The sequence below is a fragment of the Cucurbita moschata genome, unplaced genomic scaffold (assembly GCF_002738365.1).
Source record: "Cucurbita moschata cultivar Rifu unplaced genomic scaffold, Cmos_1.0 Cmo_Scf00021, whole genome shotgun sequence".
NCBI classification, from domain to species: domain Eukaryota; kingdom Viridiplantae; phylum Streptophyta; class Magnoliopsida; order Cucurbitales; family Cucurbitaceae; genus Cucurbita; species Cucurbita moschata.
In genome coordinates this window covers 3,872,666-3,893,721 of record NW_019268537.1, presented here as the reverse complement: position 1 = coordinate 3,893,721, position 21,056 = coordinate 3,872,666, and the positions used below count along the sequence as shown (strand labels likewise).

Here is a 21,056-nt window from a genome sequence, read left to right as displayed (position 1 = left end):
AAGAGATTACAAAACATTCTATAAAATACTATTATACTTTGCTTTACTTCAGACTACTTGAGAATTATTGGTACTACACTTTGCTTTACTTATACTATTTGGCATTTCTTCGAACCAAAACTTTGGTAGGGTGGATTGTACGATAGACTAGACAATTAATTCCTAAAATATTTAATCATTTATTTCTAAAATATATAAATATTTTTATAAAATGATTAAATATCTTTATTTCTAAAATATCTGTATCTCTTAAAATAGTTAATCATTTATTCTTAGAATATATAAATGTTTTTTTTTTAAATAATGAGATAAATGTTTTTCTTAAAATAATTAGTAAATTTTATACTTAAAATATTTAATCATTTATTCTTAAAATATATAAATGTTTATTCTAAAATAATTAGATATCTTTATTCTTAAATTATATAAATATTTTTCTTAAAATAATTAGATATCTATTTCTAAAATACCTAAATCAGACTGGTGTAAGTCCCTAGATGGTCTAACTTCTATTGATGAGAGATTCTAGGACACTCGCCCAATGTCCTCTTTCAATTGGAATTTGTCTCGTTGAACTAAAATGTGTATAATCTATAGAGGGGATTTTTCAATGGAGAAGATCCATCAACCTAAGACAAGGAAAAATGTCTATCTATTTTATTTAGTTATTCAGTTAAACCAATGATTCGTTACTCTAACATATAGTAACAAACATCGTGAAGCCCTTCTCAATGTCTTCCACTCACCCAATGGATCCAGGAGGCAAGGGAAATCCGTTGATTTCAGTGAATCCTAAATAAGCGGAACTTAGGTCATTTTCTTAAAATATATAGACAATGGCCTTGTACAATTATTGGGTTTAACCCTATTGGACTAATGATGATATTTTAACTGCCTTACCCATTCGAAGCATGTTCAACCGGTATTCTAGTCTCACACGACCCAGAAGAATGGGATGATCAAGGAATATCATCAACTGCTCTGTGGCATAAAAATTTTATTATGATGAAATGAAACATGCTTTCAATTACATCAAAACAACAATAAGAGGGGAAGACTATGGTTAATACCTAAGGCTCTGTATCTATCTTATCAACTAATGGTAGAAAGCTTGTCAATCTATTTGCTTGGATCTGCTATTGCTTCAGAGGATGAGTATCAAGTTTCTTACTTTACAAATCTCCAGCCTATGCAGTTAGTAGCAGTGTGCAAGTCAATCAGTCATGAACTTCAGGTTCGGTTGGCGAAAGTCCCCATCGACTATGAGCGACTGTTGGATGATCTCCTCAAGAATTCTGCCACCAACTTCGAAAACATAGAAGAACTGTTCTCGAGTAATCGAGACGGTGAATCGTACTCGATCACCTTGCCTATAACAATGAAACTCATGCCTTAGAATGATACTAGTAGCTTTAGTTTTTATAATATACTCAAATGTAAGGAGTTAGCTTGCCTTCATCAAGAACCAAAACCAAATCATTGTCGATGACTGTCGGGATTCGATGAGCCACGGTAATGACCGTGCATCCATTCGTCTCCTCTCTTATCGTTTCCTGAATTCTGTTTTCTGTTGCAGTATCAATGGAGGCTGTTGCCTCATCCAACACAAGAATCCTACGCTTCTTGAGAAGCACCCTAGCCAAGCAAACAAGTTGCCTCTGTCCAACACTCCAATTCTCTCCATCTTCAGCAACTGCAGCAGCATTACATTTGAGTAGAAAATAAACTAAACTGAACAAGAACACTTCCAAAACAATGGGAGACCTCAATGTACCTGGCGCTTCAAGAACTGTTCGGTCTGTTTGGATGATCTCGGCGAACCGACACTTGTGAAGGACCTGAAATATTAAGTTAGTGTTAAGTTAAGACCGTGTCAACGTTTCATCGTACACGAGACAAAGCATTTCCAATCTCACCTCCCATATTTCTTGGTCACTATGTTGTTGCAAAGGGTCTAGATTAGTTCTCATGGTTCCTTGGAACAATGTTGGGTCTTGTGGAATGATACCCAACTTAGACCTCAGATCATGCAGACCCATTTTGCAAATATCAACTCCATCAATGAGAATCCTTCCAGCAGAAGGCTCAACCACTCTAAAAAGTGCTTGAATTAAGGTGGACTTACCACTTCCTGTCCTGCCAACAACTCCAATCTTCTTCCTTTTTGGGAAGGTACAAGTGATCCCTTTGAGAACCAATGGAAGATTAGGACGGTATTGGACATGGAGGTTCTCAAGTTCTATCTTTCCCTCCGTTGGCCATTCCGGCAGCGGCCTACAATCTTCGATAACCGGTGGTGCTTCCGAAGCGATGTTCGTAAACTGAAGAATTCTTTCAACAGATATCATTTTGTTCTCAACGTTGCATAAATTCCATATCACCCAAGCCTGAAGCACATTCATGTTCAAACCATATGTGGCTGCTAATCCTGCTAAGCCTGTAGTAAGATGAACCATTTGCTTAGGTGATATGTTGATCAAATGAAAGTTTTGGATGGCAGTGACAGATCAACTTACTAGGATCAATAGCTGTTCTAGGAAGGGTCACTAAGATGACGAGCGCAAGAAAGAAGACGACGTCGAAAAGAAAATTGATCCGTAGGCACAACCATTCCATAGAAGTCGAGTTGTGAAAGACCACACGAGAATAATCATCAACCAGCTTCAGTGTTTTTCTCAAGAAACGATCCTCTTGATTAAAACAACGGATAATTGTTGCACCAACGACTGTTTCCGAAAAGTGATGAAGAATCGGAGCCTTTCGAATCCCGACCATTCTAGCTAGTTCTCTAGCAGTACTGATGTAATATCCCTGTAAAGGGAATCAAAAACATTTCAAGACACTAAACCTGATGAGTTAAGGATTAAAATCCTAAAACTACTTGCTTTTTGATATCATATTTGATGAACTGGTAGTAAATGAAAAGCTAAAAGTGGGTTTATGTTCTCGCCTGGTACCATATAGAGAGAGCAAGGACGACAAGGAAGAGTGGGAAAACTTGCCATGCAACCTTGGACATCAGAATGATGATACTCAACAGCTGAATGAGTGCAAAAGCCAATCCTCCTAATCTATAAGGGATATCTGTATCCAAGGTGCTTTGATCAGTAGATGACTGCATCATAGAGAAGAAGAAAAGGGAGGTTAACATTATTGACGTAATACAAACATTTAATAGACGTGACGATAACAAACACGTTGAGAAGGTTATTACCCTGTTAAGGATTTGGCTTGAAGGTTTGGCATCAAAAAATGAAATAGGTGCTGCAAATATTGATGTCACCATTCCAAGAAACATTCGTTGTGCCGTCTCGATAGCGATGGTTGCCATAAAAACGGCACGGCCTAATATAAAGATGGAGCTCCCACCGGACATCAAAACGAACGTCACGAAAAACTGCTTTCTGCTGACCTTGCCTTCTTCTTCTGTTGCCCAAGAAATCCAGTAATTACTGCCCATTTGAAGGATTTGAAACAAAACTTGACACAGAAGGATTACAGGAACAAGAGCTCCTTTATAAGCAGATGTGATGAAGGTTGAGTAGACACTCCACTGTACTCGACCGGTTTGCGCTTCCTCTTCTTGAGCTCTCACAGAATGGCCACCATTTCCAAGGGACAAGGAAGAACTTTCATCTAGAGCTTCTATTTGATGTGTCTTACATGGTCTTTTATGATGGGGTTTATCTTCTTTCAGTGGCTTAACTCCATTCAGTGATCTTCTATGTGCTGCAATGTGTCTAGCAAGTTCACCGTTCGAATCTGATATTAATTCTGCATACTTTCCTGATTGAACAATATGACCATTTTTCATTACCTGAAAGCAAAAGCATTCGAATTCAATAGGATGCAGTTGGGGTTAGTGTCAGGAATAACGGATCTTTACAATGATATTATACTATACTGTCCACTTTGAGCATAAACTCTCGTAGCTTTGCTTTGAGCTTTCCCAAAAGGCCTCATACCAATGGAAATGTATTCCTTACTTATAAACCCATGATCATTCCCTAAATTAGTCAATGTGGGACTCCCTCCCAACAATCCTCCCCTCGAACGAAGTACACGATAGAGTCTCCCCTTAGACCTATGGAACCCTCGAACAACCTCTCCTTAATCGAGACTCGACTCCTTCTCTAGAATCCTCGAACAAAGTACACTCTTTGTTCGACACTTGAGTCACTTTTGACTACACCTTCGAGGCTCACAACTTCTTTGTTCGACATTTGAGGATTCTATTGAAATGGCAAGTTAAGGGCATGACTCTAATACCATGTTAGGAATAACGGATCTCCAAAATGGTATGATATTGTCCACTTTGAGCTAAGCTCTCATGGCTTTGCTTTGGTTTTCTAAAAAGCCTCATTCCAGTGGAGATGTATACCTTACTTATAAACTCATGATCATTCCCTAAATTAGTCAATATGGGATTCCCTCCCAACAATCCTTGTGATACTCCATGGAAAACGACGAAAAAACTGGAGTACTTACCAGAACAAGGTCCGCAGCTTCTATGAATTCCAAGTGATGAGTAGCATATACAACAGTTTTACTAGACAGAAGTTGCAAAAGACATCTCTGCATTATCATTAAAGTTTCGTGTAAGAATCTTAAAACGAAAGAGACTACAGGAATAACAAAAATGTGATGCTTACCTTGAACAAATGTGTTCCAGTACATGCGTCCACAGCACTAAAAGGGTCATCCAGGAAGTAAACATCTGCATCACTATACACTGCCCTTGCCAATTGAATCCGCTGCTTTTGTCCACCACTTAGATTCACACCCCTCTCTCCCAACAAGGTGCAATCGCCATCCAGCCACAGCTTGATATCCTGATTCAGAGCGCAGGCTTCTAGCACATCCTCATAAAAATGTTTATCAATCTCCTTCCCAAACAGCACATTCTCTCTTACAGTGCCTGATTGGATCCAAGCACTTTGGGGAACATAAGCTTTAGTTCCATGTATCTTCATTTGTGTTCCTGAAATCTGTGGGATCTCGCCCAGTATACTACAAAGTAGGCTTGATTTTCCCGAACCGACCGACCCGCAAACTGCAACTTTGTAACCTTTTGGTATTTGCATCTTTTCTGAAACTTTAATCGTTGGTTTCTTAAAATTTAGATCGCTCGCTTCCCACAAATACTCCCCTACCTCCATTTCGATCACGATATCTGATGAACTGGAAGGAGGATGATAAATCTGCTTCCTTTGATCTTCTTCTTGAATGAACTCTTGTATACGGTCAAGGGAGACTTTTGTTTGAGCAATCATGGAAATCAGCTCCGGTAGGTTATAAATTGGATCTTGTAGGATCCTAAAAGTAGCAATGGCTGATAAAACCGTGCCTGCTGTTAGAGGGATTTTCACCATAACACAAGCACCAAAAGTAAGTACTGAAACTAAAGTTGGTGAAACCCAGAACAGAAATGCTATAACGGAGCATGTATAGAGATATCTCTTTAACCAGCTCCTTTCGACTTCTCGAAGTTGCAAGACTTTCTTCATAAACGTCTGTTCCCAAGAATGAAGTTTCAAGACTCTCATGTTCTTTAGAGTCTCTGATGTCAATTTGATTCTAGAGTCTCTTGCATCCATTATTTTCGAGTGTAGACTTTCTTGTACATTAGCTAAAGGTGTGTTGCTTACCATTATAAATATTGTAGCTAACAGAGCAGTAATGGAAGGAGCAGCTCCAAGATTCCTAAAAAGAATGATAAGTGCTAGAGCTATTTGGACAGGAAGCAACCAAATCTTATGGATATACCAAGAGAAGTCTCCAATTCTTTCAACATCAACATTTATTAGATTAATGATCTTTCCATTACTTGGACCAGCAGCATTAACAGATATAGATTTCTTGTAGATCATCACTGTAAGAGCTGCCCTTACCTGGATACCGACACGGTGAGTGCCGAAATACCACTGTCTTTGAGTAAGAGACTCCAATGTCTTAGCAAAGAAGAAGAAGAATGCAAGAATCAACCCATCACGGTTGCTTGATTTATCGCCTTTTCCCAACAGATAATTCACAAAGTTGGAGATTAAGAAAGGCCCCATAAAGGATGCTAATGTGTTGACTCCTAATAAAAGTTTTGAACAAAGAAGAAATTAGAGAACCACAAAGATTTAAAGTTTGTAGAGAAGAATTCAAATAGTGTAAGCAAGAACAGTACCCGCAAATATTGCAGTTAAAACCAGAGATTTCCATGTAGCAAGAACTATAGCTTTGGGCAAGGAAGATGATTCAATTTTCTTTCTCTGAAGCGATTCTTCCAGCAAGGAGGAAACATATTCAGCTGTTTCAGATTGAGGAACACAAGGAACATGAACTAATTCAAGTTTTTGATTCCTCCCCCTTTTGAAGAGAGGGTTTAGCCATTGGAATGTAATTTGACTCCAAAATCCAGGACTGATGAACCCACCATCATATTCAGAACAAGAATCATTCTCTTTTTGGAGCAATGATTTCTCAAGATCATTGTGTTTATCATGATAGTTAACAATCAGTGCAGTCCAGCAGATGATCAAAGACAGAGTGAATGAAGCAAAATCTATAACAGTAGCTTTTGGAAGAAAATGAGGAAACTCCATGGATTTCAAGTGTGTAAGCAGGTAAATAATCGAAGAACCTAATCCATACAAACAAGAGAAAATCCACCAAACAATTAGAATCAACGGCCATCTTTTGGCTTGATGATTCGTTCCATTTCTCCAGTAGAAAGCAATCGCAGCGGCGAAAATCCACGTTAAAGCTGAGATGATCAATCCCCAATCAACGATTCCATGATTCCAGTACTCATAAGCAGCAAATCCAGAATACCAAAACGGAAGAACAGCATTAGAAAAGATCGTAATGCTGGTTAGCCATTTAAACTCTCGAAATGCTCTGTTTCTCGATTGAGGGATTCCACTCTCTGCTTCTCGTCTACACGAGTGAAGCAAAATCCACATCGATAATGCAAAAATAAACACAGCATTTACGATAATAGAAGGAATATCCATGAAAATTTGCGTTTAAATCTCGAAACGCATTGAGAAGAAGACGGCAAACTCAGTAAGAATCAACAGAGTAATTTCAGAAACCGAAATGTGAGTTCAAATAGAAATAGCTCAACAAGAGAAGAAATCCATGGAATTCAGAACAACAAAACAAGAACAGGAAGAACCCCGTGAAAATGATGAAAACTGAAACAAAATTTGAGAAAAAAAACCTGGTGGATTTATCTCAGTGGCCAGTGAACATGTTCTTTATATATGGAATCGCATTTAAAAATAGAAAACTCTGTCACTTTTCAGACTAGTCTTTGTCGTCCCAAGCTCATCATTTTCGGTCCAATTAAGCCGCTAAAAACCATATAATCCCTCCATTATAGTACTTCACCTCCCAATGAACTTGCAATTCCGATAATACCCTCATAATGACTCCATTTTAAATTCACATTTCCCTATTTTTTTAAAAATCTTTAAATGGATTATTATTCTTAAAAATCACAGTGTTTTATTTATATGGTTTATTAATTGTTAAATTTATGAATATTTTTTAAGTTTAATTAATGGATATTTAATATTAATATTTAGTTAAAATAATATATATATAGTTACATATTATTATTTTTTTTTAAATCTTATCTAGTATATGAAAATGATAAATTTTAATTAAATTAAATTAAATCTTAAATATTTTTAAAAACTATAGTTTCCATAAATCACATAGTGGTCCCGAGTGAAATTAACTAGAGTCAGTGATGGGACCACACAAAATTAAACCAATATTGTTTTGATTTAAAATTAATTACAAATTAAATAGGTAAAAATTAATATTATTCATATAATTATAGCTACTATTAATATAAAAAAAAGAAAAAAAAAGGCAAAAACTTAATAAATAGAAGGGCAATAAATCCATTATTATAAAGTTAATTTATCCAAATAAACACAAAAGTAAAAATAAATAAATTATTTTTTAAATTTAATTTTAATTTTTTGGGTTCAGGAATAAGAACTTTATTCGTAAGAGGAGTATTTGGTCCAGTCACGTTAATGTTATCGAATCCCGTGCACTAATGAAAGGGTGCCACGTGGATTATTACCCTGGAGATAAGAGTGGATTGATGACGTAACGCCAAGTCGTGTGACTGATGGGTGGCACCGAGTTGCCAACCCTTTCAAACCGGGCTCGGCGCGTGCCAGAGATCCCGCTGGCGTGTGCTGCAAACGTGAGTCTCACGTGCCATTACCACGAGGTAATTTTTTTTAAAAAAAGATAAAAAAAAGTATTTAAACTTTTGGCTTTTGATGGCTAATTAGTAATTTCAACTTAAATAATCTTTTTAAGTAAAAAAAATCGAATATAATAGTAATTTAATTTAAATTAAATAATATTTCTCTAATTAATAAGTTGATTAAATGCATCAAATAAATATGGAAAAATATAGGGTTTTTTTTTAAAATAAAAAATATTGTGGATTTCTATTATAAATCAAAATTATCTCTAATTAATTAATTTTGTGTATTTTAGTGATTTATTATCCATAGTATTTTTTTTTGTTTTGTATTTTTTTATTTAATATAATTTGTTAGTGATTTTTTTCTTTCAGTTTATTTGAAAAGAAAATATAATTTAATTTAACATATATACACAATTACCAAATATAATATTTTTTTTAATTATAGAAATAAATTCATAAATATATATAATGTGAGACATAATATTTAATTTAATTAAGATTTTGTCATTTACGCCTATTTTTTTCAAATTTCTTTATGTACCATTTTATTTGTATTATTAATAATAATATTATTTAATGTGTAATTCAAAATTGGTAGGTGGGTTGCCTGTAGGATATAATTGGAAATTCATTGTATAAACATAAAAAAACATAATTTAATTACAAAAAAAAGTAAAAAATTGGGTTCCATGGATAACTGAAAAATAGTCTGCCTTACCAAAATTGTGATATATTTCCAAAAAAATAATATATTTTATTTCATGTAAAAAAACTGTTATATATATTTACGATAATAACAAAAAAAAAATTGTAGTTACTAACTAAATATTTCATTAATTTATTAATTTATGGATATGTAGTTTTATTATTTTGAAATAATATATAGTTTGTTATAATATTATGTTATACACCTTCTCATTTTAAAAATTAAATAAATTATTTTTTTTTACTTTTTAATGTAATTCATAATTTTAAATTTAAAGTTTGAATTCATCGTTAATAAAAACATAAACATTCTCGGAAAGTATATTTCTTCCAACTCCTGTAATTTCAAAAAAAGAAAAAATAGTTTAAATTATTTCTCTATTAAATTCAAGAAAAAACACTGGTATGTATAATTTAACCGATGGGTATAATTATAATATTTTTATATTTTAAACTTGTATTTTATAAAATAAATAATAAAAACAAGGTAAAAATCCACATAAAAGGAATTATTAAAATATATTGCAAAGGTAAGTTTTTTTTTTTAATTTATTAGAAATTATATATATATATATATATATATATATATATATATAAAGAAAGTGTATATATTGTATGAACATATTCCATGGCTGAGAAGACATTTCCTTTTTCTTTTTTTTTTCTTTAATTTTATTGAAAGAAGACAACTTTTGGAAAAGCTATTTTCCACGTGCACCAATTCTAATAAATCCAACATCCTTCCGTTATTTATTTATTTATTTTAATAATATAAAGTGATAAAGTAAGCAAAATACATGTGAAATGAGATTTATTTGATTGATGTGGATGAACTTAATAAAGTAATGTTTATCCTTTTGTTTTACATGAATAAAAATCTTATTAATGTTTAATAAATAAATTATAATAAGTTTAATTAATCCATGATTAATATGTATATACTCTTTTGACAACAAATATGATGTCCCACGTTGGTTGGGAGGAAAACAAACCACCATTCATAAGGGTGTGGAAACCTGTAGATCCGTTTTTAAGCCTTGAGGGGAAGCCTGAGAGGGAAGGCCCAAAGAGGACAATATCTGCTAGCGGTGGATCTGGGTTGGTACAACAAAAAAGTGATTGGATGACATATGTTCTAATCCGACGAACAAACTATATAAAAATTATACTTTACACATAATTTCAATATAATCTTTAGTCTCGAGTGACATATTAAGAGAATATTTTTATAAAATGTGAGCGAGGATACTGTAAATGTTAATTGCATTGAAAACATTTAACCAAGAAAGCTTACGACGCTCAGTCGAGAAGGCTTGATAACTATTTGGTCTCTCTTCAATACAATTTGAGTCGTTTCATGTTGGGCAGCACAAGTAGACACGATTTTGTCTAAATGTCATATATATACCAGCATTATAATAATAAAATAATATAACAGATCAAAAGATTTTGAAAGACGTGACTTTGACTCGAGAGAGAAAATCTTGTCATCTTTTTTTTTTTAATCAAGATATTATATTGATTAATTGAATTATTATTATTTTTTACTTAGCAATATATTATAAATTTTATTTTAATATTGACAGAACTCTCACTAAAATACGAACAACAAACAAACGTTTTTTAAGATGAGAGTTCGGCGAATAAATTATCCACCTAACCTTAACCCAATTTAATATCAATAAAATTATTGTTTTTTGAGATGAACCGTCAGATGTAACGTTCGAGTAAACAAAAAGTACGTGAATGAACTAATACCACATCTGAATGAGAGTACTCTGTGGCATATGAAACTATAATTAAAAAATACTCAAAATAATTTACAGTTACCATCTATATGAACGAGACATAATTTCTTTTTTTGTCACACAATTATATGAATTTCAAAGTTAAACATGTTTGGTTTGGAGTAATCCTATGTTAGGTAATCATTTGATAAATTTCCTAGGAATCATGTGGGGATATTAGAACTCGTTCAAGTCAAGTAGGTGACATACTCATATCACAGAAGAAGTAGGAGAATCTCAAGACTCTCAATTGTTGAATCTAGATTTCGAATCCTAATTCTATTATGCGATATTAAAACTCGTTCAAGTCAAATGGGTGACATATGTTGTGTCGTAATGTTACAACCTTTAATGTTTGATACCCAATTGTTGTAGTGCAAATGCTACAACAAAAAGTACTTTGATACCCAATTATCGTTGCAGAAGTCGAAGTAAGAACGATCGCACTCACACACCCACAAACAGAAATTAAACAAAGAGACACAAAGATTTACGTGGTTACGAGAGAAGAAATTCCCCTAAATCCACTGGTAGTAGCAAATCACTACAATCAAAATGTTTACGAGTGTATCTAACTCTCACACTCTCACACTACAAAGTCTCTCTTACAAAATTCCTCTCAATTACCTCTAGGCAAATATAATGCTAGACAAACATTTATACATGCATAACAATATTAATTCTGAAATATGAATCAAAAGGGTTATAAACCAAACGAGGGCTAACCAAAACAAATAAGGATATGGACCAAAATGGTTATAAACTAAATGAAAATTAATAACCAAAATGAACGAGAATATGAACATCAAGGATTATGAACTAAATGAGAGTTGTGACAATGCATCTTTCTGACAACTTACAACAACATAGTCATATCGCACAGGAAGTAGGGAAATGTCAAGAATCTCATGTATTGAAATCCAGATTCCAAACCCTCGTTTGAATTATGAGGATATTAGAACTCATTCAAGTCAAATAGGTAACATAGTTATGTCGCAAAAGAAGTAGAGAAATGTCGAGACCCTCGATAGTCGAACCCATATTCCAAATCCTAACATAAATTTTGGGGATATTAGAACTCGTTCAAGTCAAGTAAGTGACATAATCATGTCATAAGAAGCTCGAGAATGTCATAACCCTCCATCATCAGATCTGTATTCTAAATCTTAATCCGAATCCTAAAACCCAGGAGTATTAAAAGTAAATAAATGAAAACATAATGTCGACATTATAATGAATGAAGGTTTGAATGAAGAAAGAATGAAAAGGAAAGGAAGGCAGCAGCAGCAGCCCCACCACGGCGACAGGCAACAGGCGACAGGCGACAAGCGACAAGCGACAAGCCACAAGCCACGCCTGCCCTTAACACAGCCTTCCTAACAATTTGCTTTGGGAAAGCGTCTCACTCGCGCAGATTTTTGTTTGGCATTGGCCATGAAAATGACCATAACAATCCAGAATCTTCGTTCCCCACTATCCTTAAAAAAAAAAGGTCTCATAGGGAATCTTTTCTCCTTTTTTTTTTAATTTTTTTTTAATTTCAATTCCACTTTTGACGTGGCAGCCATCTCAATAATCCACAGCCACATTCCCACCACTTCACTGTCATACTACGGCCATGTCACCCAGCTGTTTCACACTCACACCACCTACCTTATTCCACGTCATACTGTTCCTAATGCTTTTGGTATCATGGTGTTTTTTTTTTTTTTTTCAAAAGACTTCCTTTTACAAACCTTTATTGCAATTATTATTATTATTATTGTTTAAAGTTGGTCAATTTTTGCGTCTTTTGTTACTATTTTAATGAGTAAGCCCTTGAGAAAGATAAATAAGTCGTTCACCATCAATACATAGGTGTGAATTTCATAGCGTTCGTGAATTAGAAAAATTAATTACGAATTAAATATATTTTTTCGTCTACCACGTGTTCATGTGGGTACTTTCCTCTAAGGCGGAACGCTCTCCTACCAATGTATTTTTACATCTCAAAGCTTTGACAAATCGTTTAGCCCCATTTTTACCTATTGATTCTAGTATTATAGGCGACCGAACTTAGCTGAACTTGATCAAGGGTTCTAACCGAGTTCCGACTGATTAATGAAGTATAAATCATTGGGTAAGAAATTATTTGGGTTTTACGAGGAGTGACATGTTAAAAGATCATCACTGGCCCAATAAGGTCAAACCCATAATTGCATGAGCCCATTAGATGAATAGTGCTAGTATAGTGGGATTTTATATATTGTCTTATAATCTCTTTTGATTGATTTTAACAAAGAATGTGAGTGTTTCCACAAAAGAGTTGGTTCAAACAATATGATATTCGAGCGAGGTTGTGATAAATTGTTGGATCACTTGAAACTCTTAAATGTTTTGTGGTTGCGGGTCTACTTGATCTCGCATATCATAAGCGATTTTTTTTGTGATTATTAGTGAGTTTCTTCGTGTTGTGAGTAGTTCGTGATTCTGCAACTTTTGTGTTGAAAACTAGGTTGTTTGATATTACTCAGGTATTACCAATATGATGTGTGATCTCCCAGTCGTCGGAGGAATCAAGAAACTTAATAACAACAAATGTAACATGTGGGCAATATATATGATGTTCTGCCTAAAAGGACTAGATCTTTGGGAGGTTGTTGACGGAAGTGAAATTACCGTTAGAAGAGTATGACAATAGTCTTCAATGTTTGCCTTGAAGACCATATGTGAAGAAAAGACGTCAAAGCACATTTGAGATGACAAGACACCAAAAGAAGCATAGCTAGGATACGTTTGTGACGTTTTTCTCAAATAAAAACGATACAAGGTTACAATTTTGGAGAACAAGCTATTATTAGTCTCACAACGCGACATGACGATTACTCTATACTTCTATAAAGTCAAGTCGATCTGTCGAGAGATTACTGAACTAGATTGAAAGTCCATCATTAGAGAAGCTCGAATGAAGAGGGTCATCATTTACGAATTGCGACCAAAATATAAAAATTTTGTTATTAATGTACAAAGATGGTCCGCTCAACCATCACTTCCTGAGTTTTAAAAATTTGTTAGTCAGCAAAGAACTCATGGCTAAGCAAATGGATACAAAAGTGCTGCAAACAAAGAAAAAAGTTACCAAGGAATTGCACAACCTTAGAGAGATCAAAAAAACAATAACGAGAGTTATCAAAGGAAGAGATTTGGAGGCATTTGCTACAAGTGTAGAAATACGGCCACATGTCTAAGGATTGTTGGTTTAAGAAAAAGTCGAAAATGATGTAGAGGTACAAGGTGTCTTGGAAGAAGATGAGCTGACAAGTACGACCATGATGGAAGAGCACATTGACTAAATTATTGATTCAAGATGCTTTATCCACGTGGACTATTTTGGTCATTAATAAAAATTTTGGGAAATTTTTTATTTTTTTATTAAAAATTTAGTTTTTTTATTTTTATTTTTTTGTTTTTGTTTTTTTATTTTTTATTTTTTTTGTTAAAATTAGAACATGAATTTAGAATAAATAGTAATAAATAATTTAAAAGGAAAAAAATCTCTATTTTTAAACTGATTTGAACTTTAAATAGAATTTTTAATTTAATATATTTAATAGTGATATAATATCAATATAATTTTTAGAAATTTCAGGAGGGCAATTTGGGAATATAGGAAGATGTTCCCGGCCCAAATTCGTACCGTTAAAGGCGTTAACGGAGGTAACGCTAATATCAAAAAATAGACAACGGCAAAAATTTAAAAATGTTACCGTTGATTTTTGGATGGATCCAAACAGGGAATTAGCCGTTGCCTTTCCACTCGAGGTACTCTAGGAGACGGAACCCTTCATCTTTTAGTCTCGTCCTGCGATTCGGAGTTCTCAAATTTTCTCAGATCCACTCGTTTTTCTCTTTGTCAATTTGATCACTCGATCGATTTCAGTTTCCAATTTGGTTACCACTGTATCGATTACAAGCCCTAAATCCGCTCCTCGTCTTAGAATCGAAGAAATTCAGGAACAATTCTTATTGTTTCAGAAGAGATTTGAAGAAGATTTGGTGGAATGGCTTCGAAAACAGCGTCCAAAGACATCATCACTCTTCGCGGTTCTGCGGCGATTGTCAGCGAGTTCTTCGGTATGTTATGCTTTAGTGCCTTCTGAAACCCTATTTATCGCAATTTTCTGTTTACTTCTGGCGATTATCGATGAATATCCTTGGCTGATTAGTTCTTTTTCGTTGCCCTGAAATTCATCATTTAGGGTATGCTGCTAATAGGTATGAATACTGGATGCGCTTTCTCTGTTCTTATTTTTGTTTTGTGATCATGTGAATTTGCATTCTCTTACTTACAAACGATGTCGATTGTAAATGTGTAGCATCTTGTACAATCGCGGACTTTATCCTGAAGAAAGTTTTGCAAGGGTGAAGAAATATGGACTTCCAATGTTGCTTACTCAAGATGAAGGTGTTAAGACCTTCATTTCTAATCTCACTGCTCAGCTTTCTGGTAAGTTCCCCTTCTCTAAATGAAAGATTTGTATGCTTTTATTTACTTTCCTGAGAAGTGTATTTATTGAGAAGTTTTTGAATCGTGAAATTGGTTTTAGAATGGCTGGAAGCTGGGAAGTTACAAAGGGTTGTGCTGGTTATAATGAGCAAAGCCAACAATGAGGTTCTTGAGAGGTGGAATTTCAGAATTGAAACTGATGGAGAGGTGGTGGAGCAAGGGTAAGAAATTCATGGAAAACCTTCTCTTCCCTTGCATAGACTTCTGGATTTGGTGTTTGATTAGATAAACATTGTTGCAGTGTGTCGAGGGAAAAGAGTGATAAAGAAATAATGAGGGAGATCCAAGCAATTATGAGACAGATTGCTTCAAGCATCACTTACTTGCCCTGCCTAGATGAACCCTGTAAGTGTTGCCAAAATTATCATAATCTATCATTTATTGATTTTGGGATTGGTGTAACATAATGTGATATTGTTAAGTCGGATTCTGAATCCATGGGATGTCCTGAAGTCATTATGCAGAACCTTGCAAGCGATGCTTCAAGTATGTGTCACTCCCATGTTCAGCCTAGATGATGAACCCTTTGTGTTGGCAAAATTACCACGATGTGCCATATAATTTAACATATCATCAGCCTAGATGATGAACCCTTTATGTGTTGGCAAAATTACCACGATGTGCCATATAATTTAACATATCATCATGAAATCAATACTAGCCAACTAGAACATAGCTTGAATGGTTGGGCATGTGTCACTTTCTTATGGGGTCTATGTTCTAATCATTCCCCTTGTTTGCATTCTAAAAAGGAATCATTAGCTTATTATAATGATTCGTGAGTGTTTTAAAAAGATAATCGAGATGTTTGAGCTCTTTTGCTTTTTGGACGATATTGATCCATGATGCTCAATCAAGGCGCTCTTGATGTTTTTGTTGTGTCAGGTGTATTTGATGTGTTAGCATACACAGATAAAGATCTTGCAGTTCCATTTACTTGGATCGAGAGTGACCCTAAGCTGATTGCTAATCCACAGATGGTGAAGCTGCATTCATTTGATACAAAGGTGAGGGAATGGGGGGACTCCGTGGAGGAATATCAAAACTTATTTGGTAAGTTAATTAACTTTTAAATGGTGTTATTGCAGATTCACAAAGTGGACACTCTTGTTTCTTACAAGAACGATGACTGCGACGACGAGTAAAAAACAAACTCGCTTTCCTGGAATTTGTTGTTGGGTGTTCTGGGATCCCTCCAACCCGATCGCTTTCAAGGTGGCATTTTGTGAATCTTTTATTCACATTTGGTGTTGTACTGTAATGTAATGTGTAATGTAGGAACAATGTTTTGTGGGAGTGAGTGGTGAATATAGGGTAGAGGATGGGTTCATTTAGAATTCCACCTGTGAATGGTTTTGGGTTTGTTTGTTTGTTGTGTGTAGTTGGGGGAACTTTTGAAGACCATATGACCTGACCATGTTTGTACGGACAAAGGTTTTATCTTAAGAACAAGGGTGGACCAAGTCATAGTTCAGACAGACATATTCTCACAGTAAGAGGTTCAAATCACAATTCCAAATAAACTGAAGGAATTACAATTAAACGTTTAAGAAATTGTAACTGATGGAAATTGAAACACCAAACAGGACAGATAAAATCGGAACTTTATAAGAATCTTCATTTATTTCATTATTGAAACTTCCCAACAACATGACGTTAGGATCCCCAAGTGCACAAAAATACGACGTCTAAGTTGTAACAGCAACAAGACTTACCTAGAAGGAACAAACAAAGCACACAGTGCATGGTGCAGCTCATAACGTGAACTGTATACCTGACGCAAATATCAAAGACTATATAGTACTACTGACATACTCACCAACCACAACAATGGCCAGAAACAGGACGTAATGAATGCAAGTCCACAAAAAGGTACCTTGAGTTGCGTACACAGTCTGCGCCATGCAAGCTCTTCCAGTAGCTAGAGGAAGAAAAAAAAAATGGAGACCCAACAACGAAACCAGTTCCTAAAAGCATTATTCATCAACATATGATTATAATACGTAAGACTCGTACACCAATACAATAATCGGAAGTTATTTCCAGAACCATAGCGCACCCATTCATCACACTATGTCGGATACTTTCACAGCTTTTCTCTTTTTTTCCTTTTTTCTTCGGAGTCGTTCAAAAAGTCTACAAAATTCAACATTTGGATTTGACAATGCCAGTCAATTCTCCGATCATTGGCTGCTCTGGATTTCTCGTAAGAACCAATCTGAAAAAAGTGACTTATATGCAGATAATAATACTTAACCAAGAATCAAGAAGCTGCAAGTCTCTTCATCGAGGATGGAAGAACCCAGTTCTCCCACCCTCTTATTCACATTTCAATATCTCCTTCCCACAGTCAATGCAACGCAAGTCCAGAGAAAATGTCTCCTCATGTACTGTCTCATCAATGCAACGTCCACACCAGTCGCACCGAGCTATGCAAAGGGTGCATCCCCTGCATTTCTGAGTGTTGGCATCAGGGTTGGTGTCACCTTCCTTTATTCCCTTACAGCCAACCACCGGGCAGTCATAAACGATCCTCATGTTCGTGCATTTTGGGCATCTTTCTATGTCAATGGCACGCCCATCATTGCATGAAGGAAGATGAGTTCCACCTCGATAAAATCGAGGCTCGTGAGTATTTAGTTGGGTCAAGTTGTCAGTACCTAATAACAGCTTCTCCAGCTCCTTAAAATGAGCTTCTGTTACTCCATACATTCCAGCTATACTTAAATGTTTTATTCCCGGACTACCTTTTGACTTGAAGGCCTTCAAATTATTAACAATGCCTCCAATGGTGAGTCTTGTGCATCCTGGAACACATAACTGGAGAAAAGAAGTAAAATTAGAAACTAATTGAGTATCTTAAATCGATATTAAGAACACATAACTGGTGCAAAACTATATTTAATACCTTTGTGACCTTAGGATTATTGAGAAGAACCTGGTTGAGACCATCATCACTTATCATTACGCAGTTCACGAGGCTCAAACTTTCCAAACCACCTTGAGCCTTGCTAGTCAGCTTTAAGAGAACATCGTCTGTAATCTTCACATCCAGCTTTCCACATATGTTAATGTTTCTCCAAAAGAAAGGGTCTCCTTCTGCAGTTGACCGCAGGGACTTGCAAACTGATTCAACAATAAGAAGTTCCCGCGTGCCCAGATAACCAAGCACAAAATTTAAAGCTGCATGAGGAGACCCACCAGCATCAATAGAGACATGACTTCCCTCATGAAGAACTACAGATTGCACCCCAGAAGTTTCAAGTTCAATACCAAGAGGCTGACTTGTATCCACAACATATGATGGTGATTCCAGATAAGGATGGCAGGATAGACCACCGGCTTTTCTCCCATCAGGCCATGCAACGAATATTCCCTTAGCAATTTCAGGTTCAATACAAAGAGTCTGAATTGTATCCACTATATATGATAACTGAGGATCAGTCTGGCAGGATAAACCACCTGCTTTTATCCCATCAGACCACACACAGAATCCCCCTCCAGAAATTTCAGGTTCAGTACCAAAAGTCTGAATTGTATCCACAACATATGATGATTGAGGATCAGTATGGAAGGATAAACAACCTGCTTTTCTTCCATCAGACCATGCACCGAATCCCCCTCCAGAAATTTCAGGCTCAATGCCAAGAGTTTGAATTGTATCCACAACATATGATGATTGAGGATCAGTATGGAAGGATAAACTACCTCCTTTTCTTCCATCAGACCACGCACTGAATCCGCCTCCAGAAATTTCAGGTTCAATACCAAGAGTGTGAATTGTTGTATCCACAACATATGGTGATTGAGGATCAGTAAGGCAGGATAAACCAACTGCTTTTATCCCATCAGACCACACACCGAATCCATCCCCAGAAATTTCAGGTTCAGTACCAAGAATCTGAATTGTATCTTGGCCATATGATGACTTAGGCTCAGAATGACAGGATACACCACCTGCTTCTCTCTCATCTGACCACGCACCGAATGCCCTCAGCTCACTCGAACTATGAAGAATTCCTTCGTTTCCAAGGGGAGACGCCTGGAACCTAAAAGCATTGTTCCAAAGGTAGTTCAATTCAGCAAAAAGCCGATTACTCCCATCAACTGGGACTCTCTCATCTCCTCCATATCCACCACCATAGTCCACGTTCAGATCGCCGAGCCAGCCTGTGATTGCTGTAAAAGTGGTACTTATATCCATACCAAATGGATCTGAAGGCAAGAGATCCAGAATATCCGCCGGGACACAATCTCGCGACCCACCCCCTTTGCAGGTGTCCTCTAAAAAATCAAGGCAATCCACAAGCTCCCGGGTAATCAACCAGGACGTCCCATAAACGTCAGAATTCCTCTCGGGAACACCATCGACGACAAAACCACTTGAAACGCTCATCGAAGAAACTAAATTGTCCTCCGAAAGATGTGCGGGAAAGATCGGTCGATGTGAAAAATTCAAGGCCATTACAGGTAGACCCTAACCCAAGATTTTTCTATTGTCTTCAGGCGCCAAGGGAAAGAAGGTAGAAGAGAACAAAAGGAAGAAAATGACAAAAGAGAGAGAAAGAAAACGAACTAGAAGAAGAGATCCCACATAAAAGAATCGAAAAAGAACTCTCAATTTCGGATAGCAAACAAAAACACAGCAAACCAAAATTTCACGGAGTTTCTCGATGAGAAGGTAAACCCAGATTGAAGCACAGGTGAGTGAACAACAAAAGGGAAACAATAAGGAAGCACCCGCACCAGCACCAAATATACCCAGAAAGAACAATCAGAGACGACGATAATTTATCCTCTTTTTTTTCTTCAGATCAACAAGACGAAAACACGGTTGCAAAGGAAAACGAAGGAGCAACGATAAGAACACAATGGAATCCGAAAAGCGGAGATAGGAAATTACCAGACAAAAACGAGGAAACCCTAAGTTAGAGAGAAAGAAATGCAATGACGAAAGGAAGAATTTGGGGGAATCGAATGCCCCACAAACGTAGCTTACTGAATTGGAATACTGCAAATAGATTCGGCTGTCGCAAGGGAGAATTCTACCAGAGAGAAGATGTAGATTCGAGGTTTTAGAGAGAGAGAGAGTGCAGAGGGGATTGTGAGACGGAGAAGGAGAAAAGACGGAGAAAAGGAAGTTTAAATACAAGTAAAAAGCGGTAAGAAGGACACGTGTCGGTAGTAGAGGAGGGGATTCTGTTTGAGAGCACCCTAAATCTGGCGGGAGACGGTGCCCTAATTGGCGCCTCCTCCTCCATATCCGCCTCCGCCTGTTCTCTAATTTTACTACTTTGTTTCTTCCCCACCGTTGGATTTTCATCTGACGGCTCTTATTGCTTTCAAGGAATTGTGGGCCATCCCTTCTAATTTAGATTCAGTTTCAAATTCCAACTGCCATCTAACCACGCGCTTCTCCCTAGTTTGTCTTTCCCACTCGCCTAAATTGGACAATAAATTAATTATTAAAAAAAAAAATTAAAATTATATTTATTATTATTGTGGTTAATAATTGAGCCATTGTCAATAGTGGGTTTTCTAATTTTTTTTTTTAAATTCTATATTAAGGTTCCATATTACATAAATACAGTAAGAAAAGATAGTAATTTTAAAAAATATAGAGAGAGCTTAGAAGAGATTGTGTTGGGATAACTTAAGAGGATAAGATTGGTATAGTTTGAATGGCATTTGCTGAATTGTTTCCATGGAAAATCCACCATGGGAAGGAGGGCCCATTTTCTCATCTGTTTTGTCTACAATTATTATATATACAAACAAAAATTATGAT

General features: G+C 35.8%; 3 protein-coding genes across 4 annotated transcripts; 1 reads left to right on the top strand and 2 right to left on the bottom strand.

Moving 5' to 3' along the window:
* Positions 1-967: 967 nt before the first annotated feature.
* On the bottom strand, positions 968-7,301 carry LOC111458489 (putative ABC transporter C family member 15). Its single transcript, XM_023101196.1, has 10 exons — positions 6,176-7,301; positions 4,653-6,082; positions 4,489-4,575; positions 3,215-3,817; positions 2,951-3,115; positions 2,517-2,811; positions 1,917-2,437; positions 1,775-1,838; positions 1,454-1,693; positions 968-1,370 (listed from the first exon to the last, which is right to left on the bottom strand). The coding sequence occupies exons 1-10, from the start codon at positions 7,002-7,004 to the stop codon at positions 1,261-1,263; spliced, it is 4,344 nt and encodes a 1,447-aa protein (XP_022956964.1). The 5' UTR covers positions 7,005-7,301; the 3' UTR covers positions 968-1,260.
* A 7,235-nt stretch (positions 7,302-14,536) lies between these two features.
* Positions 14,537-16,740, top strand: LOC111458459 (mitotic spindle checkpoint protein MAD2). The gene is made up of 7 exons (XM_023101149.1): positions 14,537-14,835; positions 14,961-14,976; positions 15,078-15,208; positions 15,309-15,429; positions 15,510-15,613; positions 16,154-16,275; positions 16,357-16,740. The coding sequence occupies exons 1-7, from the start codon at positions 14,763-14,765 to the stop codon at positions 16,411-16,413; spliced, it is 624 nt and encodes a 207-aa protein (XP_022956917.1). The 5' UTR covers positions 14,537-14,762; the 3' UTR covers positions 16,414-16,740.
* Positions 16,741-16,853: 113 nt separating this feature from the next.
* On the bottom strand, positions 16,854-20,400 carry LOC111458458 (F-box protein SKIP14-like). Of its 2 annotated transcripts, XM_023101148.1 has the most exons (3): positions 18,542-20,400; positions 18,177-18,469; positions 16,854-18,088 (listed from the first exon to the last, which is right to left on the bottom strand). In XM_023101148.1, the coding sequence occupies exons 1-3, from the start codon at positions 19,731-19,733 to the stop codon at positions 17,588-17,590; spliced, it is 1,986 nt and encodes a 661-aa protein (XP_022956916.1). In that variant the 5' UTR covers positions 19,734-20,400; the 3' UTR covers positions 16,854-17,587. The 2 variants fall into 2 exon arrangements, with proteins under 2 accessions (XP_022956916.1, XP_022956915.1); XM_023101147.1 differs by having other exon boundaries at positions 18,177-20,400.
* Positions 20,401-21,056: the final 656 nt, after the last annotated feature.

Excerpts from the sequence above, each read along its gene's own strand:
- LOC111458459 (XM_023101149.1), top strand. The coding sequence starts at position 14,763 with ATGGCTTCGAAAACAGCGTCCAAAGACATCATCACTCTTCGCGGTTCT. Across the intron at positions 15,430-15,509 it reads GGAGAGGTGGTGGAGCAAGG|TGTGTCGAGGGAAAAGAGTG; the intron begins GTAAGAAATTCA and ends ACATTGTTGCAG. Across the intron at positions 16,276-16,356 it reads TGCATTCATTTGATACAAAG|ATTCACAAAGTGGACACTCT; the intron begins GTGAGGGAATGG and ends GTGTTATTGCAG.
- LOC111458458 (XM_023101147.1), bottom strand. The coding sequence starts at position 19,733 with ATGGCCTTGAATTTTTCACATCGACCGATCTTTCCCGCACATCTTTCG. Across the intron at positions 18,089-18,176 it reads ATAATCCTAAGGTCACAAAG|TTATGTGTTCCAGGATGCAC; the intron begins GTATTAAATATA and ends TCTTTTCTCCAG.
- LOC111458489 (XM_023101196.1), bottom strand. The coding sequence starts at position 7,004 with ATGGATATTCCTTCTATTATCGTAAATGCTGTGTTTATTTTTGCATTA. Across the intron at positions 3,116-3,214 it reads CAAGCCAAATCCTTAACAGG|TCATCTACTGATCAAAGCAC; the intron begins GTAATAACCTTC and ends TCTATGATGCAG. Across the intron at positions 1,839-1,916 it reads GTGACCAAGAAATATGGGAG|GTCCTTCACAAGTGTCGGTT; the intron begins GTGAGATTGGAA and ends TTAATATTTCAG.